The 17,683-nt window shown below is 35.4% G+C and overlaps 1 protein-coding gene across 1 annotated transcript in view; it reads right to left on the bottom strand.

Moving 5' to 3' along the window:
* The window catches only part of CACNA1D (calcium voltage-gated channel subunit alpha1 D), a 184,457-nt gene that overhangs the window by 40,365 nt on the left and 126,409 nt on the right, over positions 1–17,683 (bottom strand). Inside the window, exons 24-32 of the mRNA XM_005145815.2 lie at positions 16,853–16,940; positions 16,266–16,373; positions 15,937–15,989; positions 15,530–15,676; positions 14,624–14,825; positions 13,263–13,421; positions 11,897–12,007; positions 8,881–8,910; positions 6,357–6,440 (exon numbers count right to left, since the gene is read on the bottom strand). Coding sequence (XP_005145872.1) covers positions 6,357–6,440; positions 8,881–8,910; positions 11,897–12,007; positions 13,263–13,421; positions 14,624–14,825; positions 15,530–15,676; positions 15,937–15,989; positions 16,266–16,373; positions 16,853–16,940 — 982 coding nt within the window. The remainder of the gene's footprint in view (positions 1–6,356; positions 6,441–8,880; positions 8,911–11,896; positions 12,008–13,262; positions 13,422–14,623; positions 14,826–15,529; positions 15,677–15,936; positions 15,990–16,265; positions 16,374–16,852; positions 16,941–17,683) is intronic.

Here is a 17,683-nt window from a genome sequence, read left to right as displayed (position 1 = left end):
GAATGAAAACTTCAGCACATTTCCTGAACAGTAACTCCTCATCACGCTCTTCGTATTGCAACAGAAGCTCAAAATAAACATCCTAACTGAAGAAAGCTTCAATGTCAAAACTGTGAACAGTGTGGAGCAGATTGCATCATGCATTGGAAGCAAACTGTAGCTCTGTGTTTAAAAAATAAACACGGTGAAAATCAGTGGGTGTTAGTATTCAGTGTTGGTCAAACGCTTCTTGTTTACAGATTGTGCCAAAGGGTATGAGTGGGTATCACAACAAATGAACACATAATGATGATTATAAATATAGAAGTAAACATCTGAATAACAAATACATATGATGACATAACATATATGGGAAAGCATTCAGGTTGCCAAAATATCTTCAGAAATGTGCAGCGTGTATCTGTACACATGTAGGTGATTTGTCCAGAGAATAATTACAGAAATTCAAATATGCTAGTAAGTGATGTTCTTAATAGTCTTACCAGTGCTCTCTCTAGTCCCCTGTTCAACATGAACCAAATGGCCATATACATAATTTAATACAAATTTTGAATCAATGTGAAGAACCCCAGAGTAGATAATAAAGTATCTTTTCCCCTGTAAAAGATGTATCTAAAACTCCTAAGTTCATAACTAACATGTTGATAGTAGAGGGGGGTTATTATAACTAACAATAACAATAAATATGTGCAATAAAGTAAATAACTGGTACTATCACCTTCATGAAATCAGCTCAGAAATGTACTTCTATTTCCAAATTAGGTATTACAACAGTAGATTTCATATTGCAGTAAGTGCTCATACTAAGAAAGCAAAGCCAAATGAAAATGTATTTTTCTGACCTATTGTTAAGCCTAGAGATACGTTTGCAAAAGTCTACAAAATGAATTAACAGTATTCAAAAATATCAATTACTAGCAACAAAACATAAGTTCTAACATACAATACTGCTGAATAAAGGGGGATTCAAACTCAATTGCTTTGGTTCAATATTGTAGTCCAGAATCTCTTACAGGAGGTAGATAAGAGGCTTTTAAACAAAAATTGCATCCCAAGCCAATATTTGGCACTGAATAGTGCTGAAATAGTAACAGCCTTTTTCTTGCCAAATGTCAGAATATCCAGTTGTGGTTTTGTGAGAGATTTTTTTTTAGTGTATGATGTTGCTACATTAGTGAAGTGTTGTAAGCATTGAATAAGCCTCATGTGTTTACAGTGGTGATTCAAGACAAATAGGTTTTCCTGAGGGGCTCAGGAGGAAGGTATCAATGCTGTTCCTTTATGCCCAATTTCAGCAAAGAGCTTGAATTTTACTTAAATTCAAGCATGAATTTAACCCTATGGTGACTGCATTAAACATTTGCAGAATAGAAAAGTGAACTCTCCATTGTTTTATTGACATTTTGGCAGCACATGAATGGCAAAAGAAATTTAAATATAAAACGTGAATTAAAACCTTCAAAACTATTACTATAACTATGTGATCATGCCTCTAAGTCATCAAGTGCTGGTCATCCAAATGGTTTCTAAGCTGACAAAGAAGATGATTTCTATACAGCCAGGTCAGATTGAAACCTGTCATTTCCATTTAGGAGCTTACAGACTTAGTCAGAATCTATTTACCTCTCATTTTCTTAAATTATGTACATCCATCTCCCAGAATGGACTGACATCTTGTGTCTCACAATCACTTCCCTGCATTTTTAATTGAAAAGGAACCATTTTTATGACCAAACAAGATCTTGCATGTCATGTGAAACTTTTTGAAAGCAAAACCGAGAAGTAATTATATAGGTTTTAGTAGTGCTTTTAATTTTTTTTATTGCTATGCCATATATATATTTACTTATACATACTTGCCTCTAAAAATTTCTAAAAATAAAATGAACATGAAAACCAATTAGGTTCATAAAAGAAGAACTGGTTAAAAAAAAAGGGATATTAAATGAAAGGGTAAATTAAAAAAGCATCATAGAAAATAAGAGTATTGCCAAAATATATGTTGCTCTGAGGTGATTAATTTCTGGAGTTGGTCACTGATCCAGCCCTTGAGGCTGCTGAGCAGTCCTGTAAATCACTGAATACATTAAACACCAATTGCTATAGGCACCAAAAATATTCAAACCACAAAATTTCCTGGCTTATATGTAAATGGGAGGTTGCTGGATCAGAAGAATCAGTCTCAGGGCACCATATACATAATTATCAAATGTTAAAAAGTAATAAAAGGAACAACCAAATAACGAGATGGGATATAATTTTCATAATGTAGTATTGAAATTAAGGTGATTTTTAACTAGAAAGTCCAACCCACTCTCTTGACAAAAATGGGTAAGATACAAACGTGCTGCATACTAGAAGAAATTGCTGGCCTTTGGAATTAGCGTAAATGCACACAGTTAGAATATCAGAATGATGCTGAGTTGTTTCCACAGCATGAGGCAATTGTATATGCAAACCCTTAAGTTTGTCCATCTTGAGTACATTATTTTATGATTTCACATTCTTTCAAGTCTCCTTTTACCCTGATCAATTAAGGTGGCTGTACTCGTGCAGTTATAACTGCAACAAGACCTGATGTCACATTAGTGCTATCAATTCACAGTGTTTCAGATCACCCCTCAAGCAAGGCTGAGCTTCCTCAGTTTAAGAAGTTTCTACAGTGGGAATTTTCGCTGGTGCCATTTCAATCATGCTTGAAATCCCATTGAAAACAAAGTCTTTCTAGTATCTTAGCAGAGCTGTAGATTTCCCAGGATCACTGTCAGTGTTAGATAAAAGGTACAGGTGGAATGGCACAAATCAGAATGCCACAAAGTATTAAGAAAAAGATTCTAAACTCCTGTATTTGTATCAGAAATTTTACACAAATTAATGAAGTAGGAATAAGTCAGTTCACGCAAAACAGTAAAAGTAAGAAATTTCCCTGGATACTGAAGTATTCACTGCTTCATGTTGAAAATGGGAAATCAAGCCCAGAAATACACTGAAACCGTAATACATTATTGACTTGCACAAACAAAGCACAAAAAAAGTGGAAGAAACCAGAAACAGACAATACTTAGTACACAAACAGTCTGCTGTGCAGTATGAGAAGACAAAGATGAGCCTTTGCTCTCTAGTGAGTTCAGCATGAAAAACTAAGAAATGACAGTGCTAGTTTTTGACTGAGGTGTCCACATTTCCTGAAGATCACTATTGGATCTCCAGAATATTTTCAAAGCAACTGTGTGAATGACTTAAATGGCAGTGTTCTTAACAGCTGAAAGCTCAGCAGTTAGCAGTTACAAGTAATGCTGTCAAATTAACACTGTCCATACAGTGTTAAATACAGGGGCATCTTCTATGCTCACAGAAGTACACTTGAGCTATTATTCAATCTGCACAACCAAGTACATTTTGCAGTTATCGGGGAACTGTCATTCTAAATGATTGGCCTTTTTACTCTCCTCAAACACTATTGTCCTTTACACTTTACACATTCAGTCTGTGAATGGACAGAGGGGGTAAACTGTAAATACTTGAGCTGAAAGTCTACATCCAAACTCTTCTGGGGAAGAAAATAAAAAACCCAAACAAAACCAAACTCACAACCCCCATTCAACAAATTAGAAGGGGCTTATAAAAATCTGCTCCATGAACTGTAGTTACACTTTATCTTGATGGGACAATGCAGTTCTGTGGGCACGGACAGTCCCCGTCAGCTCATGCTCCTTCAGTTCACAGCTAGAAAAATCTACCACCTGCTAATAACTGAGCAAAATCAGTCTGAAATTTAATGAATGGGGTAAAGTCCTTCTGCTCCCAATTTATAACACCACTCCTCCACTGTTCTTTACAGTAATGCAGTCAGTTTGAAATTCTCTTAGTTCAACATAAAATCAGAAAGGAATTTTAGGGTGAATGAGCCTTAGAATTATTTTCATTGTGTTTAATTTTTAATATGGCAGTCTAGAATTTGCACATCTCTAAAGGAATTTGAAGTCTTTAAAAAGGGCTAATAGACTGTGTGTATGCTTGAAGATCTTCTGCCATCTTAGAAAAAGAGATAAAAGAATGTATTTGTTTTCTGTATTTGGTTGAAATGCATTTATAATAGCTATTACTGTGCTTACCAAATATACTAGAACCCAAGAAGATTGAAAACTATGTACATCACTGTTTCTCAGCAACAGCTACTGCCAGTAATTGATGTCTGTGCCAATTCTAATATGCTCTGGAGACCTTTATAGGTACAGCATATGAAGTATTTCCTTTAGCAGTAGCCTTATCCGCCCATTTCTGTCCTACCATGGGCCATGCTTTTGCCATTAATTTGTGCTCAGTACCTCATCCAATAGACTGTGAAGTCCTCAAACTCTTGAGAATTGTGCATTTGGTTTTTTTTTATCCTTCATCCTGGAATGTCAGGAACAGATCAGGTTTTTTCAAATACAATTTCTATTCCATGCTCCTGGGCAACTTTATTATCATGGTATTCACAGTTCCAAAATCCAGCTACTGTCTAAATGGTATCATTCCTGCTATTCTGACTGTGATCCTGCTATTCTGAATGTGATCCTAAGAATTGGGTTCTGACCATGTTTTGGAAAATAAATTTAGAATGTGTGTTCTCTGAAAAACTATTTCCATTAAATGGCAATGACAAACAGGATGGATTTGCTTTCCCAAGATATGACAGAGATACTGCAACTTAACTATGCACCACTGAAGAGTATTTATTCAAATTCAGAATTATTTTTAAATACTTAAAATTAATTAAAATTAAGTATATTAAATATCCCACTGAAAAGAAACCATTTAGGCTAAAAAAACCCCCCAGATGTCTAGCTTACTAAAACAAATTTAAGAGAAAAGTGATGCTATTCGCAAGATCATAACCTGTGACTGCTGTAGAACATGCAAGCTAAGTATCTTCAAAGAGCATTGAGCAACTATCTATATCTCCAGCTTTCCCTGATTCATCTGTTCTTTGGTACAGGGAAAAGATGTGAATGTTTGTGATCTCCTGCACCATGGGTATTTCTGCATAACTTTGTTCTCAGAATGATAAACAGGTAAGATCTTCAGCTGGTGGAAAACTCTGACCTCACCTACAGAGTTCTGTGTGCTCCCTGAGCTGCGATGGATTCAAGTCTCACCTTCTTCAGTCTTCCCTTTTGAGGTCTCAAGAAGCATTAGAGGGAAGAGGCACTTTCCTCTGAAACTTTATTTTGACTAGCTAAACAAAGAAACGTAAATATGGGAATCACTGGCATATCTACTACATAACTGACACTGTTTTATCTTTCATTTATCATTTTTGTGATACAGTTTTCCTTATTAAAACCAGCAAGTCAGATGGAAAACAGGCAAAACCCACTATTTCATTTCTTGGAAAGGGATCTTTGTGTTGTCCAAACACCTACAGTGTAATAGCCATTGGGCAAAATTTTGGTGTAAAGATGAAGTTTTCCAAGTACTGTCACAAGCTACTGTCCAAGTACTGTCACTGCCTTCTGCTACCTCATTAGATATGAATGCTAGCATTGCTCTAAAAACCAAACCTCCCACAGAAACAAAAATCCTTACTTGTTAAACTGAGCCACTGAAACATCTTACAGAAACTTGAATTATCTTGGTCAAGCTACCTACAAAAATCACTGGGTAAAACAGTAATAGAAGCTTAATTCCTTTTTTATACATAGAATGTTTTAAATACTTTCTGTACGTATATAGAAAAACAATTCTCATTGTCTCACTATGCTGTGTGCATGTGCAAATATATGGGTATATATAGATTTATAATGACAGCTTGCACAAACATCTACATTTACGTTTTGGTCTTTGATTCCAGGATAAACATACTTTCCTAAAACAGGATTTGTGGGGACAAAGTTTACATTTTCTGTATTTCTTGATGACAGCAATTACTTTTTAGTGCATGAACAATTGCTACTTACATTAACTTCTGTTATAGCAATATCAACGACGCTACCAACAACAATTAAGGCATCAAAAGTGTTCCATGCATCAGTGAAATAGTGCTGTTAGGACAAGCATTCAGCAGAAAGACCAAGAGAAAAACACAAACAGAAAAAAAGAGAAGAAAAGGACAGCGTTATAACACAGAAACACTCTAGGCTTCTCTGATGTACCACTATACAATCTAATCTTTCCCTTTCATTGCTAAAAAAAAAATGGCAGAAAAAAAAGGCTATTTATTTCCCATATCAACATAATTGACCTGTGACTGGTCTGTACTCAAACTTTAGAAACATCAGATCAAAATCTGTGACTTGTCCAGATGATGAAAATAGTGGGGAGACAGAGAAAGAGAAGTAGGGACTGGGGAAAGTAAGCTGGGGTATACTCACATCAGCTTCACTGAGAACGACGTCTACTATGCTGCCAATAACGATGAGGGAGTCAAACGTATTCCAGGCATCACTAAAATAGCCCTGAACAGAGCAGGCAGGGTGCAAACGTTTGTGATTACACATGAAATGTCAAATATTTGCATACTTCTGTTTAGTTTTGCATAAACAGAAATTAGTTAAACAAAACCTGGTGTCTAATGAGAAAACAAAACAAAACAAACAATATTGCCTACTGAAGGAAAAGCAACATATATGTGCATGTGTGTGTATATATATACTTTATATATATACATGTACAGACACACACACAGACACACGCACGCACACACACACAGTACACATGCATAATACACCATCATATAAGCACAATGTTGGCAAGCAAGCTACCATCCAAAATTGATTTTGGACTTCTAGCATGGCTGAAAAATTCTAACCTTATTAACCTAAGCAGCATAACAAAATCCCTTTAATAATATTTATACAAGACCAAACCAGTTGAAACCTCCTTAACATTAATGACTGTATGATAGTCCTATCTAAGTGACTGGTAAAAATATTCACTGGGTCAGAGCTTATCACTGGTTAATAATGCACAATTAATGTTGAACTGTGCATAAATATTACAGAACTTATTTCATCTTCTAGTCATAAAACAGGTTTAATATAGGAACTCATGCTACACTTCCAGACAGGCCTGATTCTGTAACCAGTGAAGTCAGTGCTCAGAACCATCACAACCTGGAACAGTTTCTTAATGCTTTTAATGCAACCAATCCAGTGTCTGAAAAGTCCTTTCCATAGTTTCCCTTCTGACATTTTATGACTTTAAATATACTCCCTATATGTATGTTACTGGCACATTGGGCTGCAAATTATTATAAAGTGCTATCATGCAATCAGCTGCCTATTGGCATCAAAACTGCATGTTTGAGCAAAAAAGATATATCAGAAGAAACCTTGAGGTAGGTTCCAGAATCAATCTGTCACTGGGAACAAATAACGAAGTATTACTCTGCTTAGGGGAAATCTGCAGAGCCAGGATATGTAGATTTTCTGCTATATGTGGATTTTGTCTAGCTATTACTATATTCAGTATTGCAAACATTTCTGAACTTCTCCTTTTTCACAGACACATTAATTTATCAGCTAACCATGACTAAGGAATGTGCATTATGTGACAATGGCCGATATGTACCTTTTGTACACATTCTCCTTTCCTGCTAACCAATTTAAAATTACTAACTTGTCAGCCACTGTTGAAAATAAATTTAGAAAAATGTTTAAAATTACAAGTGTGCTAATCTAACCTTATGCCTTGTTACACTTATTATTACAGTTTCCTATAAGATATTTCTAGCTGAGTAGTTTAAGTTGTTATGTATGGTGTTAGCACAGAAATGCAAAATCAGCTACAATAGTTTCTCGATTTGGGTAATATTTTTCTCCAGATTTTAAACTGTTAGAATGTCCGGTAACTCCACAGATTAAAGGTTACACTTGAGTGCATTGCTATTTGAAAAAAGAAAAAGCTAATTTCATGTGGAAACCACAAGAGAGCTGCTACAGAAGACAACAGCTCTACAGCGTATTCTAGGAGAGTAAGCATTGAGCAGAGTCAGGAAAGCCACATTACGTTTCTCATGCTACTTTCTCAGCTCTTCTAAAGCATAAATTGCTATAATCATTCCCTCATTTAAGAAAGGGATTTAAGAGGAAAACAGATCAGAATATGATTATTACCATAGCCCTTTGTGCCGCATGCTTTGGTTCTTTTGGATTAACCAACAATTCCAATCTTGCGGCAAAAGCCAGTGTTCGTGGATTTGGCCTCCTGAATGGAAACATCCATTTCTGAGCTTCTGCACAATTCCCTATTGCTCCTTCCTTCCTCATCCTGCTTCACAAGAACAAGCCATTCTCAAAGTTTCTACTAAACATCATGCTGAACAATACTCAAATTTATAATCCTAAAGAAATTAGCAGCTGCCAACTAAAGAAGGTGAGCTACTCTCATAGAAATATTCTTCCTGATCATTCATATTCCTTATTTCTCTTATTTAAAGAAGTTTCTTTATGGATTTTAAAATAGTGGTACTTATATACATACATAGAATAAGAGACTATTGGCAAACAGCAAACTGATAATCAGCACAATCTGCAGCCGTGCCATCCATCTTCCTCTACAACAATGACCAGAAAAGGTCCTTCAAATAAAGGGTAATTTCAGCTATAGAAAAAGTTACTGTACTAGACATGCTACAATATAAAGCACTGAAAAAATAAATTAATATTTTGATTTAACATAGCTAAAATACTTTACACATTTATTTTATGAAACCTTTTCCATCAGTATAGACAAATATTGTTTAAAGTAATACGTAAAGCAAAAGCATACAAATAAACAAAAAAGAGAAAATAAAGATGGTTTTGGAAAAGGGAGGAATGGACAAGTCACAGCAAATAAACATCATGCAAAGAAGTTGTTTTCACCACTGCAATGACCCAAGATCAATTAACTTACTAGCCATCTTTCCTTTTTTCTTACAAAAATCTGATGTAAAACGACATGGAAAATCATTAAAAGTTTAAGTAACAGCTAGCTACCATGAAGCTGTACATACGGTAGGTGTTGATGGATTAGTTTAGATTTCAGAGCTGTATTTTGTTTTGTATTGTACTAAACCATGCTAAGGAACAGATTTTAGCAAATGTGAAGAACAATGTGAAGAAAAAATGCCTGCTCTTTTAACCTACTTTATGGAAAATTTGTTAAGAAATACTGAAGGATAAAATCACAGATCCTGGAGCGTATGTAGGCATAGAGAATTAACATCCAAGTATGTCTCTACAGATCTACCACAGAAATACTTTAGTCCTTTTAGTACTCTGTTAATAAGTTTAGGATCTCATTCTGTAAAGTACTCTGTGTTCCAATCTCCCAGTCAAGAAGTGTGCCAGACATTCAGCATCACTTTTACTCCCTATCACTTATCCAAGTTTTATACATTTCACAGCTGGAAGGCAGTCTGCAGTACCTTGGTTTTAAACAACACAGTATCAGAGTAAGATTATCAATAATTTAAAGAAGCCTTACATTTCATGACCAGTGAAACCTAAAGATCACAGTTTTCACAGGATTTTTGTCAGCATATTAAGGGGACACTGTCAAACAGATGAGATAAAATCTAACATCTTTTTCTCCTTAGCTTTAAGGAGTGACTAATAGAACTTTTATGTGATGCTTTAAGCACCTTTGAATTTACTTTTAAATGCACTCAGTTAATAACCAAAACTGTCCATTCTGCCAGACTAGACTAAGAAACCCATCAGTGACACAAACGAGGAAGAAATGAATTAGCCTTTCCTCATGGACCCTAAAGCAAAACATTAAGTTGGGTTTGAGACTGATCTTTATTCAGATTGATCTTTATTCAGATTATCATTCAGATTGAGCTATTATTAAATACTAATATAAGTTAAACCAATTCATTGTTTAGTCATGTATCTAGTTTAAAATTTAGATTCCTGAAAGACATTCATGTTCTGGTTAAGACTGAGAGCTGATTTTCAGTTATTACTGAATTACGTAATGTATGTTGCAAAAACATGGGGCTTTTTTAACTGTATCTGACTATTCAAAAAGTTAAAATCTTCAAAGAATAGCAGGAACAACCTCAGAGATATTTAACTCCCTTCCCTTCTTGCTAATTCATCACTGTCAGAAGTCTGATCAGTACCACAGCCTCTTAACCGTGTCCTGCTAATTACCAGGTATAAGGTGTTCTGCCATCTAGAGGTGAACAAAATTCAGGAAATGAGGACTTTTTGCTGAGTCAGGGTCAGATCCAGTGATCTCTCATAGTACAAGCATCCAATCAGATAGAAAGCACGTTGTAACAGAGTTAAAGCTCAATTTGTACATAGTCTTAAGAGACCAGCATTAAGACATTGCATTTGATAACGAGTAGGAGTATGGAGCACTGTGATTTATACACTCATGATCAGACCACTGTATTTTGCATTGGCTGCTATTTCTGACTGCAGTCACAAGTGCATGGATAGCCATACAAGGATTCACAATCTTCTTTCAAAGAGCAGATGATAAAATGCAGCAAAGTCTTCTGAAACTTCAGTGTGAAACAAGGATATAGAACAGGAAATACAAATCAGGAAACACAATCAGCATACTCATGACACTGTGGTCCACATATCTGAGCTACTTCCTCTGGGGCCTCATATCGTGTTATTTTTAATGTGAAATCCTTAGCATTTGAATGAAATAGGTGACACAAAAATACAAATAAATTCATTAGAAATGTACAATAGACTGGACAGTGCAGAGCAAGACTACGGGAGAGTGGGTAAGCATTCACCCAGAACTCCACACTTCACATCTCAACACCAGACCTCAAGTGATAATTTGTTTCTGCAGGCAAATACAAGCTAGCTTTAAATCAGGCTCCACAGCAGAGCTTGTGACAAAATACAAACTGAACAAAGAGTTTCGAAAAGCTGGAATGCAGTTATACATCTACTCTATGCTGAGCTCTGGGCAGCCATGACTTATGTTGCTGTTTGAGAGCTAGCTTGTTTAAAGCTAGAGTAAGATTGCCCACACAACCTAGAATCATACAGATCACTAAACACCAGGAAAGGGCACAGCTCACAGCGAATTACAGATGCAGATATCCTGACTACTTTAAAAGAAGGGCAGTGGAAATTAAAAACACCAGCCTTAGCTGGTGAGATCAGTCAAATTCAAATGGCATGTCTGGCTTTTTTACAATTCCATGTATAGCAAGAGATCACACTTTAAGCCCAAATTTTTTGTCAGTTTTTTATTATCAGCATGTACACTGTCATAAATGCAGTATGAGAAATTAATAGAAAGACTGTATTACCTGTACAGTCTGATTTGCACCTTCTTTTTCAATTAGTGACTATAGTTACCAGTTTCTCTTGCAAAACTACCTTTGAAAATATGTCTGTATTATTCATTTTGACAGTGTCCCTTTTTAAGGAAAGGAATCAACTACTCACTGTGGAGCCCTTTAACAAATATAGTGTATGTGTAACTGAAAACAAAACTCTAAAAAAGGCCATTGAATATACAAATTATTTATGTGTATGTTTGTAGTACTTGACTATATTTTATAAAGAAATACTTTTTCATTTTAGAATAGGAAATATACAGGTCTTTACTAGAGATTAACTGAGCATAAAGTTATGAGTTTGGTAGCGTGAATAGCAGAAGCTGTAATGCTTGTAACAGGAAATAGTTTATCTGATTTATAAAGGGACACTTTCATTACCTCTAAATATTCCAGACCTCATCAGACACTTTGTAATATGTTTTTGATATCTGCATTTCATTTCCTGGACTTACATACATACATATTGTCATACTAACATTTCTACAGATAAATGTGGGAAACATATGTTCTTTTTGTTCTTTGAATAATACATAGCTAGTGTGAAACTTATGTTATACTTAATTCCTGTGATGATGACTGAATTAAAGCGTATCTAACACTTACCTTGGGTTTGAATGCAATCAGTTTCAAAACCATTTCAACAGTGAACACTCCTGTGAAAACCATATTCATAATATCCATTGCATCATTAAAGAGCTTAGACTGTCCATAGTGCTGTGGATGAAAAATACAATACTTTTAAAAGTAAAGGCTTTAAATTATCAAGTGAAGGTAGGCAGCCTAAGACAACGGTGGCAAAAATGCACCACAGGAAAAAATGTACACTTATACAACACTAGCTGAAAGTCTCTGGTCAAGAACGGAGTGGTTTAAATCTATTCTATTTTGGCATTGAGTGGAACAAAATTGTCATTCCTCTACATCCTAAGGGAATTTCTAGAGAGATGGTTTTGTGAGGATAACTATTCCTCAAAAAAGGAGTATTACACAACAGCAATTTCACGAGTTTTATATTCTAGGTTTTCAAATTGCATAACCTTGTGTCCCAGCTGCTTAGAAAGCCTACACAGAATAACATAGACTGTGCAGGAGTGATATTTTTAAAAGGATAAAGTGCATGCAAGTTTACTGAAAAAGACAGAATGCTTTTGTAAACTGAATGTGAACCATTCTTTTTCACATCAATATCTGAAATACTAGGGTAAAGAAAGAAACAACTTGGAAAATACATAGGAGAAGTAAGTGGTAAAGAATTTCATGCATAATGTAGAAGAAGTAAAAACATGCAAAAATACACACAAGTGTATAAATAGGTACAAAGCTAATATATGAAAACATGTTCACATGAGGTTTGGATTAACACACAAAACTAGAGTTGTTTCACATATTAAGTTTTTAAACCTTTGAAGATACAGACACACATGATAGAAATATAGAATGGTTTGGGAAGTAACCTTTAAAGATAATCTAGTCCAATCCAATCAAATATGGAGTAGCTTATATACAAAATGATCACAGAACAAGTACAGAAACTACACAGAGGTGGAATAATGCTTAAAGGCACTGCATAAAAGAATATACTGAGTAAAAGAATCTAAGGGGTTGAAGAAACATTTGCTAACATTGCTAAATCTGAAAATTAGACTTTTCAGATTTTCTTGCACATGGCTAAACTTGGGAATACACACATACAAATTTAATTACACTGCAGGTACAAAATGAAGATCAAAGAGCTTGATTAGATTATGAAGATCTATAAACACCAAGCTGCTTTAAATAGTTTGACTTCAGAAAACTGAGGAACAGGTTAGAACATGTCACAGGACAATACTATGATCAGAGGTGCTTGTTTTTCTTATTTCACTTCATAAAAGAAACACAGGTTGCTATAAACTAAAGGCATCGTATCATTCATATCATTTCCTGCTATTTATGCCAACAGCTTCAAAAGAGCTTCTGGTTTTCCTACCTGCATAGCCAAGCAAAGTGTGTTCAGCATGATGAGGACAAACATGATGTATTCAAATCCAGTAGAATTCACCACATACCAGAACTTGTACTGGTAAGGATTTTTTGGGATATATCTACGAAGAGGACGTGCCTTCAAGGCATATTCTACACACTGCCGCTGTAAAAGCAAATACATAAAAAATTGGCAGACAGTACCTAACAGCTAAACAACTGATAGTAGAATTAATACGGCCAAATTGTTAAGTATGTCTTAAAAAACAAGCAGTCTCCCTACTTCATGTAGGGTTTTTTATTAGTTAGCATTAACAAAGTAAATAAGTAGCCTACCAATCCTCACTTGGTCATTCATAACTGTGTAAATCATATATACTACTCAGCCACATACAAATAATCAAATAATGCTCGAGGAAATTCTGAAGTGTTTCACCTTTTTATGCAGTGTATTACTATACAGTATTATATCATAGATTATATATATGTAATATGTATAGTAAACAGCATGACTATTAACAACATGACTATTAATTGATCTATGAGTCACACGTCTTCAACCACCACTTTACCTGTAGTATAAAACCCTGGAGTCGGCAAAATAATTACTGAGGAAATGTTATTCCCAATAGTTCAGTTAAATTGCCCAGCAAAATCATGCCACATGCATAGGAATATCATGGATTCACCTCCTACTCTATTAGTGCCTGAAATCTTCATGTAGGCTGGGCCTTCCACCTGTGCTTTGAAGAATGCTTATAAAAGCTGACTGACAGGGCACAAAAAGCAGAATGAACACTGGCTAAAGCTTCATGCTTAACTTTGTTTAAATGAAGGATGTTACAATCAGACAAGAGCACCTGAAAAAAACATGACTGCTGACTGATGAGTTTCTCAGTCAAAGGATTAAGCAGTAAAGGGCACAGATTTTTTTTGTAATTATTATTTTAATTCGAATCTGAATATCCCGTGAATTTCTAAATAAATGGGGAAGGGAAAGCAGAATCTTTTGAACACTTTCAGACTACTCAGAACACAACATTTATTTTCCTGTTCTTATTGTAAAACCTATCTCTGCCTATGTGTAAGCTGGCAAGTGTTCTGTTCTTAATGTGACACCAACAAATGAGACAGTAAGAAGCTAACAAGCTTAATATAACACTGTTCACAACAAAAAGACTGATATGTTGGGCTTATGTAAAGAGGAACACACAATGACCTGCATAGCAGTTAATAACATTTACGACTTCAGTTTTTTTACCAAGATATGTTTGGTGCCCTCTTCTGACCCAAAGCAGAAAGGTAGCTCTTCATGCATAAATAAAAAACCAATACTTTCAAAAGTTAAGATTCAGTATTTATTTTAACCTGGTTTTTGTCCAGCTCACAGTTCTTATACTCTTGTTCTCCCTGTTCTTGGAACGTAACAATCACAAAACCAACAAATATGTTCATCATAAAGAAAGCAATAATGATGATATAGATGATGAAAAAAATGGAGATCTCCACTCTATAGTTGTATACAGGTCCTACATTCTCGCCATTTGAATCAATGGCTTTGTACAGCAGCCTGTAAAACAAACACAATTGGACCTTTATTAGTATTAAAATGACAAGAGAGAGTAAAATATTCAGACTCAAAGGACAGGTGTCAGATATGCTGCTGTTTAGGATTATCTTTTCCTAGTTACTAACAGTGCTTGCAAAGCATATGAAACCCAGAAGAATCACACCACACAAAGTTAGATGCTTTTTCTTCAAAAAGAATCCAGGTAATATAACCAGATGACTGTATTTCTTATTTTTAACCCCCACATAAAGGTATCCTCTAAGACTTTTCTCATTTAGGGAAACAGTGAATGCCAGCTTGCTTTTCCTGGGGTTCTCTATGGAGTGTACTGATTTTTTAGTAATGTTTTTACTTGAATGCCTTTAAGTTTCATATTAGTGTTATTTAAAGGGTATTGATGGATAAACTTGGAAGAGGAATACCTCCATTAGAGCTAAAGAATAGCTCATTATAGAAGTAGTTGCAAGATTAGGAATCAGACAATATAAGTTTGCCCTTTATAGATAAAGGTGAATGAAGAAATACAGAGAAAGTGCACAGATTCAGAATGATAGAAAGTTTTTTTCCTTCCTCCATTAATAACTTTTCATGTCATCACTTCAGACTGCTTTGTTGCCCACAGATGGCCGGTAAATGACAGAGAACTGCTCTGGAAAGTGTAACAGTCTTTTAGCAATGCTGTGAAATAAGGAGAATTCACTCACGCTGGCCAGCCTTCAAAAGTGGATACTGTAAAAAGGGCCATCATAGCAGAGAGAACATTATCAAAGTTGAAATCACTATTTTGCCAGACCCTCTCTTTGACCATCGGATTATCAACATCTCCATCTTTATAAACGATGTATATCCCTCTGTGGGAAAGAAACAAACAGTCATTAGTGAAACATTAAACTAGCCTCAGAGTTACCTAATTCTCTATCCAAAGCTGTGTATTTCACTCCCTCCCTAAGCTTGCTTCATTTTCTTGCTGACCAATGTTTTCTGGTGGATTTAAGATGGTAATTCAAATTTACACAAACCTAAATGGCCTGACACATGCCTGCCTGTATCTGCTACAGTTAAATTATTCAGAATATAATGTGTCACATTCTTAGATCAAAGATGTTCTCACCGGCATTCCTCAGGATTCTGTTTTGCTTCATCAGTACACCTGTAGAATTTTCCCTACATATAAAACAGAAAGCAATGACAAAAAGCAGATTAGGAGAAATGAACACATACTATGACAGAGCCTGAGGTGTCACGGTTTAGTGGGAGGTGTCCCTGCCCATGGCAGGTGGGTTGGAACTAAATGATCTTAAGGTCCTTTCCAAACCTAACTATTTTATGATCCTACAATTGTTTTAGAATGGGATGAACCCAGTTCCAGCAGCAAGCCACTAAGGATACAGTTCAGCTTTGCTTTGCTTGATGCAATGTAAATTTTGAATGGCGACTTACCTTGAACAACTGCACTCCAATACAAGCAAACATGAACTGCAGCAGCGTTGTAACAATCATGATATTACCAATAGTTCTAATAGCCACAAAGACACATTGAACAACATGCTGGAAGGAAAGAAACCAAAGTTATTTCAATACACCTTGTTAGTATCTCAGAATACACACCATAGAAGTCTATTTTATCACTCAGATTATTTAAGTTACTATTTTTATGTTGTCAGTATTATACCTACTACCATAATTAAACTTGCTTTCTAGATTTGTCTGTAAATCTGTTGACACAGACCCACCAATACCAACTGGCTAAACATTACATAAATACTATGAAAAAGTAATGCAAATACTGTTCTAACATGTTCATTCACAGCAAGGATTATGGTCAAAATCTGCTCTCAGTGGCACTGCTGTTCCTCCACCTATAAACTGTGGAACCTGATCTGGTATGTTTAAGAACCAGAAACTGGTTTATGTCTTTGCCCTGTGAACTTCTTGAGGCAATTCTTCTTGCACAAGAAACTTTAACCTGAGGCAGGACTGAACAATAAGGCCAACAGAAAAATAATTAAAAAACTAAAAATAAGCACCTTAAGTCCTTTTGCTCTGTTTATTGCCCTTAGAGGCCTCAAGACTCTCAAGACTCTGAGGATCTTCACAACTGAGATAGCACTTGACCTGGGGGGGGAAAGTTATTCTGTTACTTCTAAGGTAACTGATTTCATTACTAAGAATAACAATGTTCTTGCAACTTTCCTATACATGAAACTTCAAAAACATCTTAATATATATACAAGGTTTTTTAAAGTATTTCTTTATTGATCCTTTATTAATACTAGAAAATAGTATCTTTCTCATAAATGCCAGAAGAATTATTTTGATTTCTGAAGCAATTTGGGAATGAACAGCTCAGAAGCTTGTCTGACACTGTAAAGCAATTAAGTTTGGTCAAGAGCAAAATAGTCCCCAAAGTACTTTTCAGTGTTGACGAGGTTTTTTGAAGACACTAAGCAAGTCCTGTAAATCAATGAATACCTTAATTTCCAACCAGCTGCAGATGAAAAGATCTCAAATGACTCACATCCTCTTTGTTTAAGTAGATAGGACTGCATTTTGAGGAAACAGACAACTTTTTAAAGAACAATGGGAGGCTGAAAGTTTGTGGAATAGGTATTCTAGTACAAGCAGAATACAAAAGTGGGAAGCAGTAGACTGATACCCAGCACTTGCTCTTTTCTAAGCCACTAAGGGTTTCACAGATGATGTTACGTGAGGCACAACTGCCCAGCGAATCAATCAGCACCTTCAGGCCCTTTTATTATGTTTAGCCTGACCCAAACAAAGCAAATACTGTCAAGTTACATATCCCAGTAGGTCAATACTGAAAGAGAGCTTGTAGAACTAGATTGTAGATGTGGCAA

Source organism: Melopsittacus undulatus, chromosome 9 (genome assembly GCF_012275295.1).
Source record: "Melopsittacus undulatus isolate bMelUnd1 chromosome 9, bMelUnd1.mat.Z, whole genome shotgun sequence".
Lineage (NCBI taxonomy): Eukaryota > Metazoa > Chordata > Aves > Psittaciformes > Psittaculidae > Melopsittacus > Melopsittacus undulatus.
Note: the sequence above shows the minus strand (reverse complement) of the source record. Positions and strands in the feature narration are given on the sequence as shown.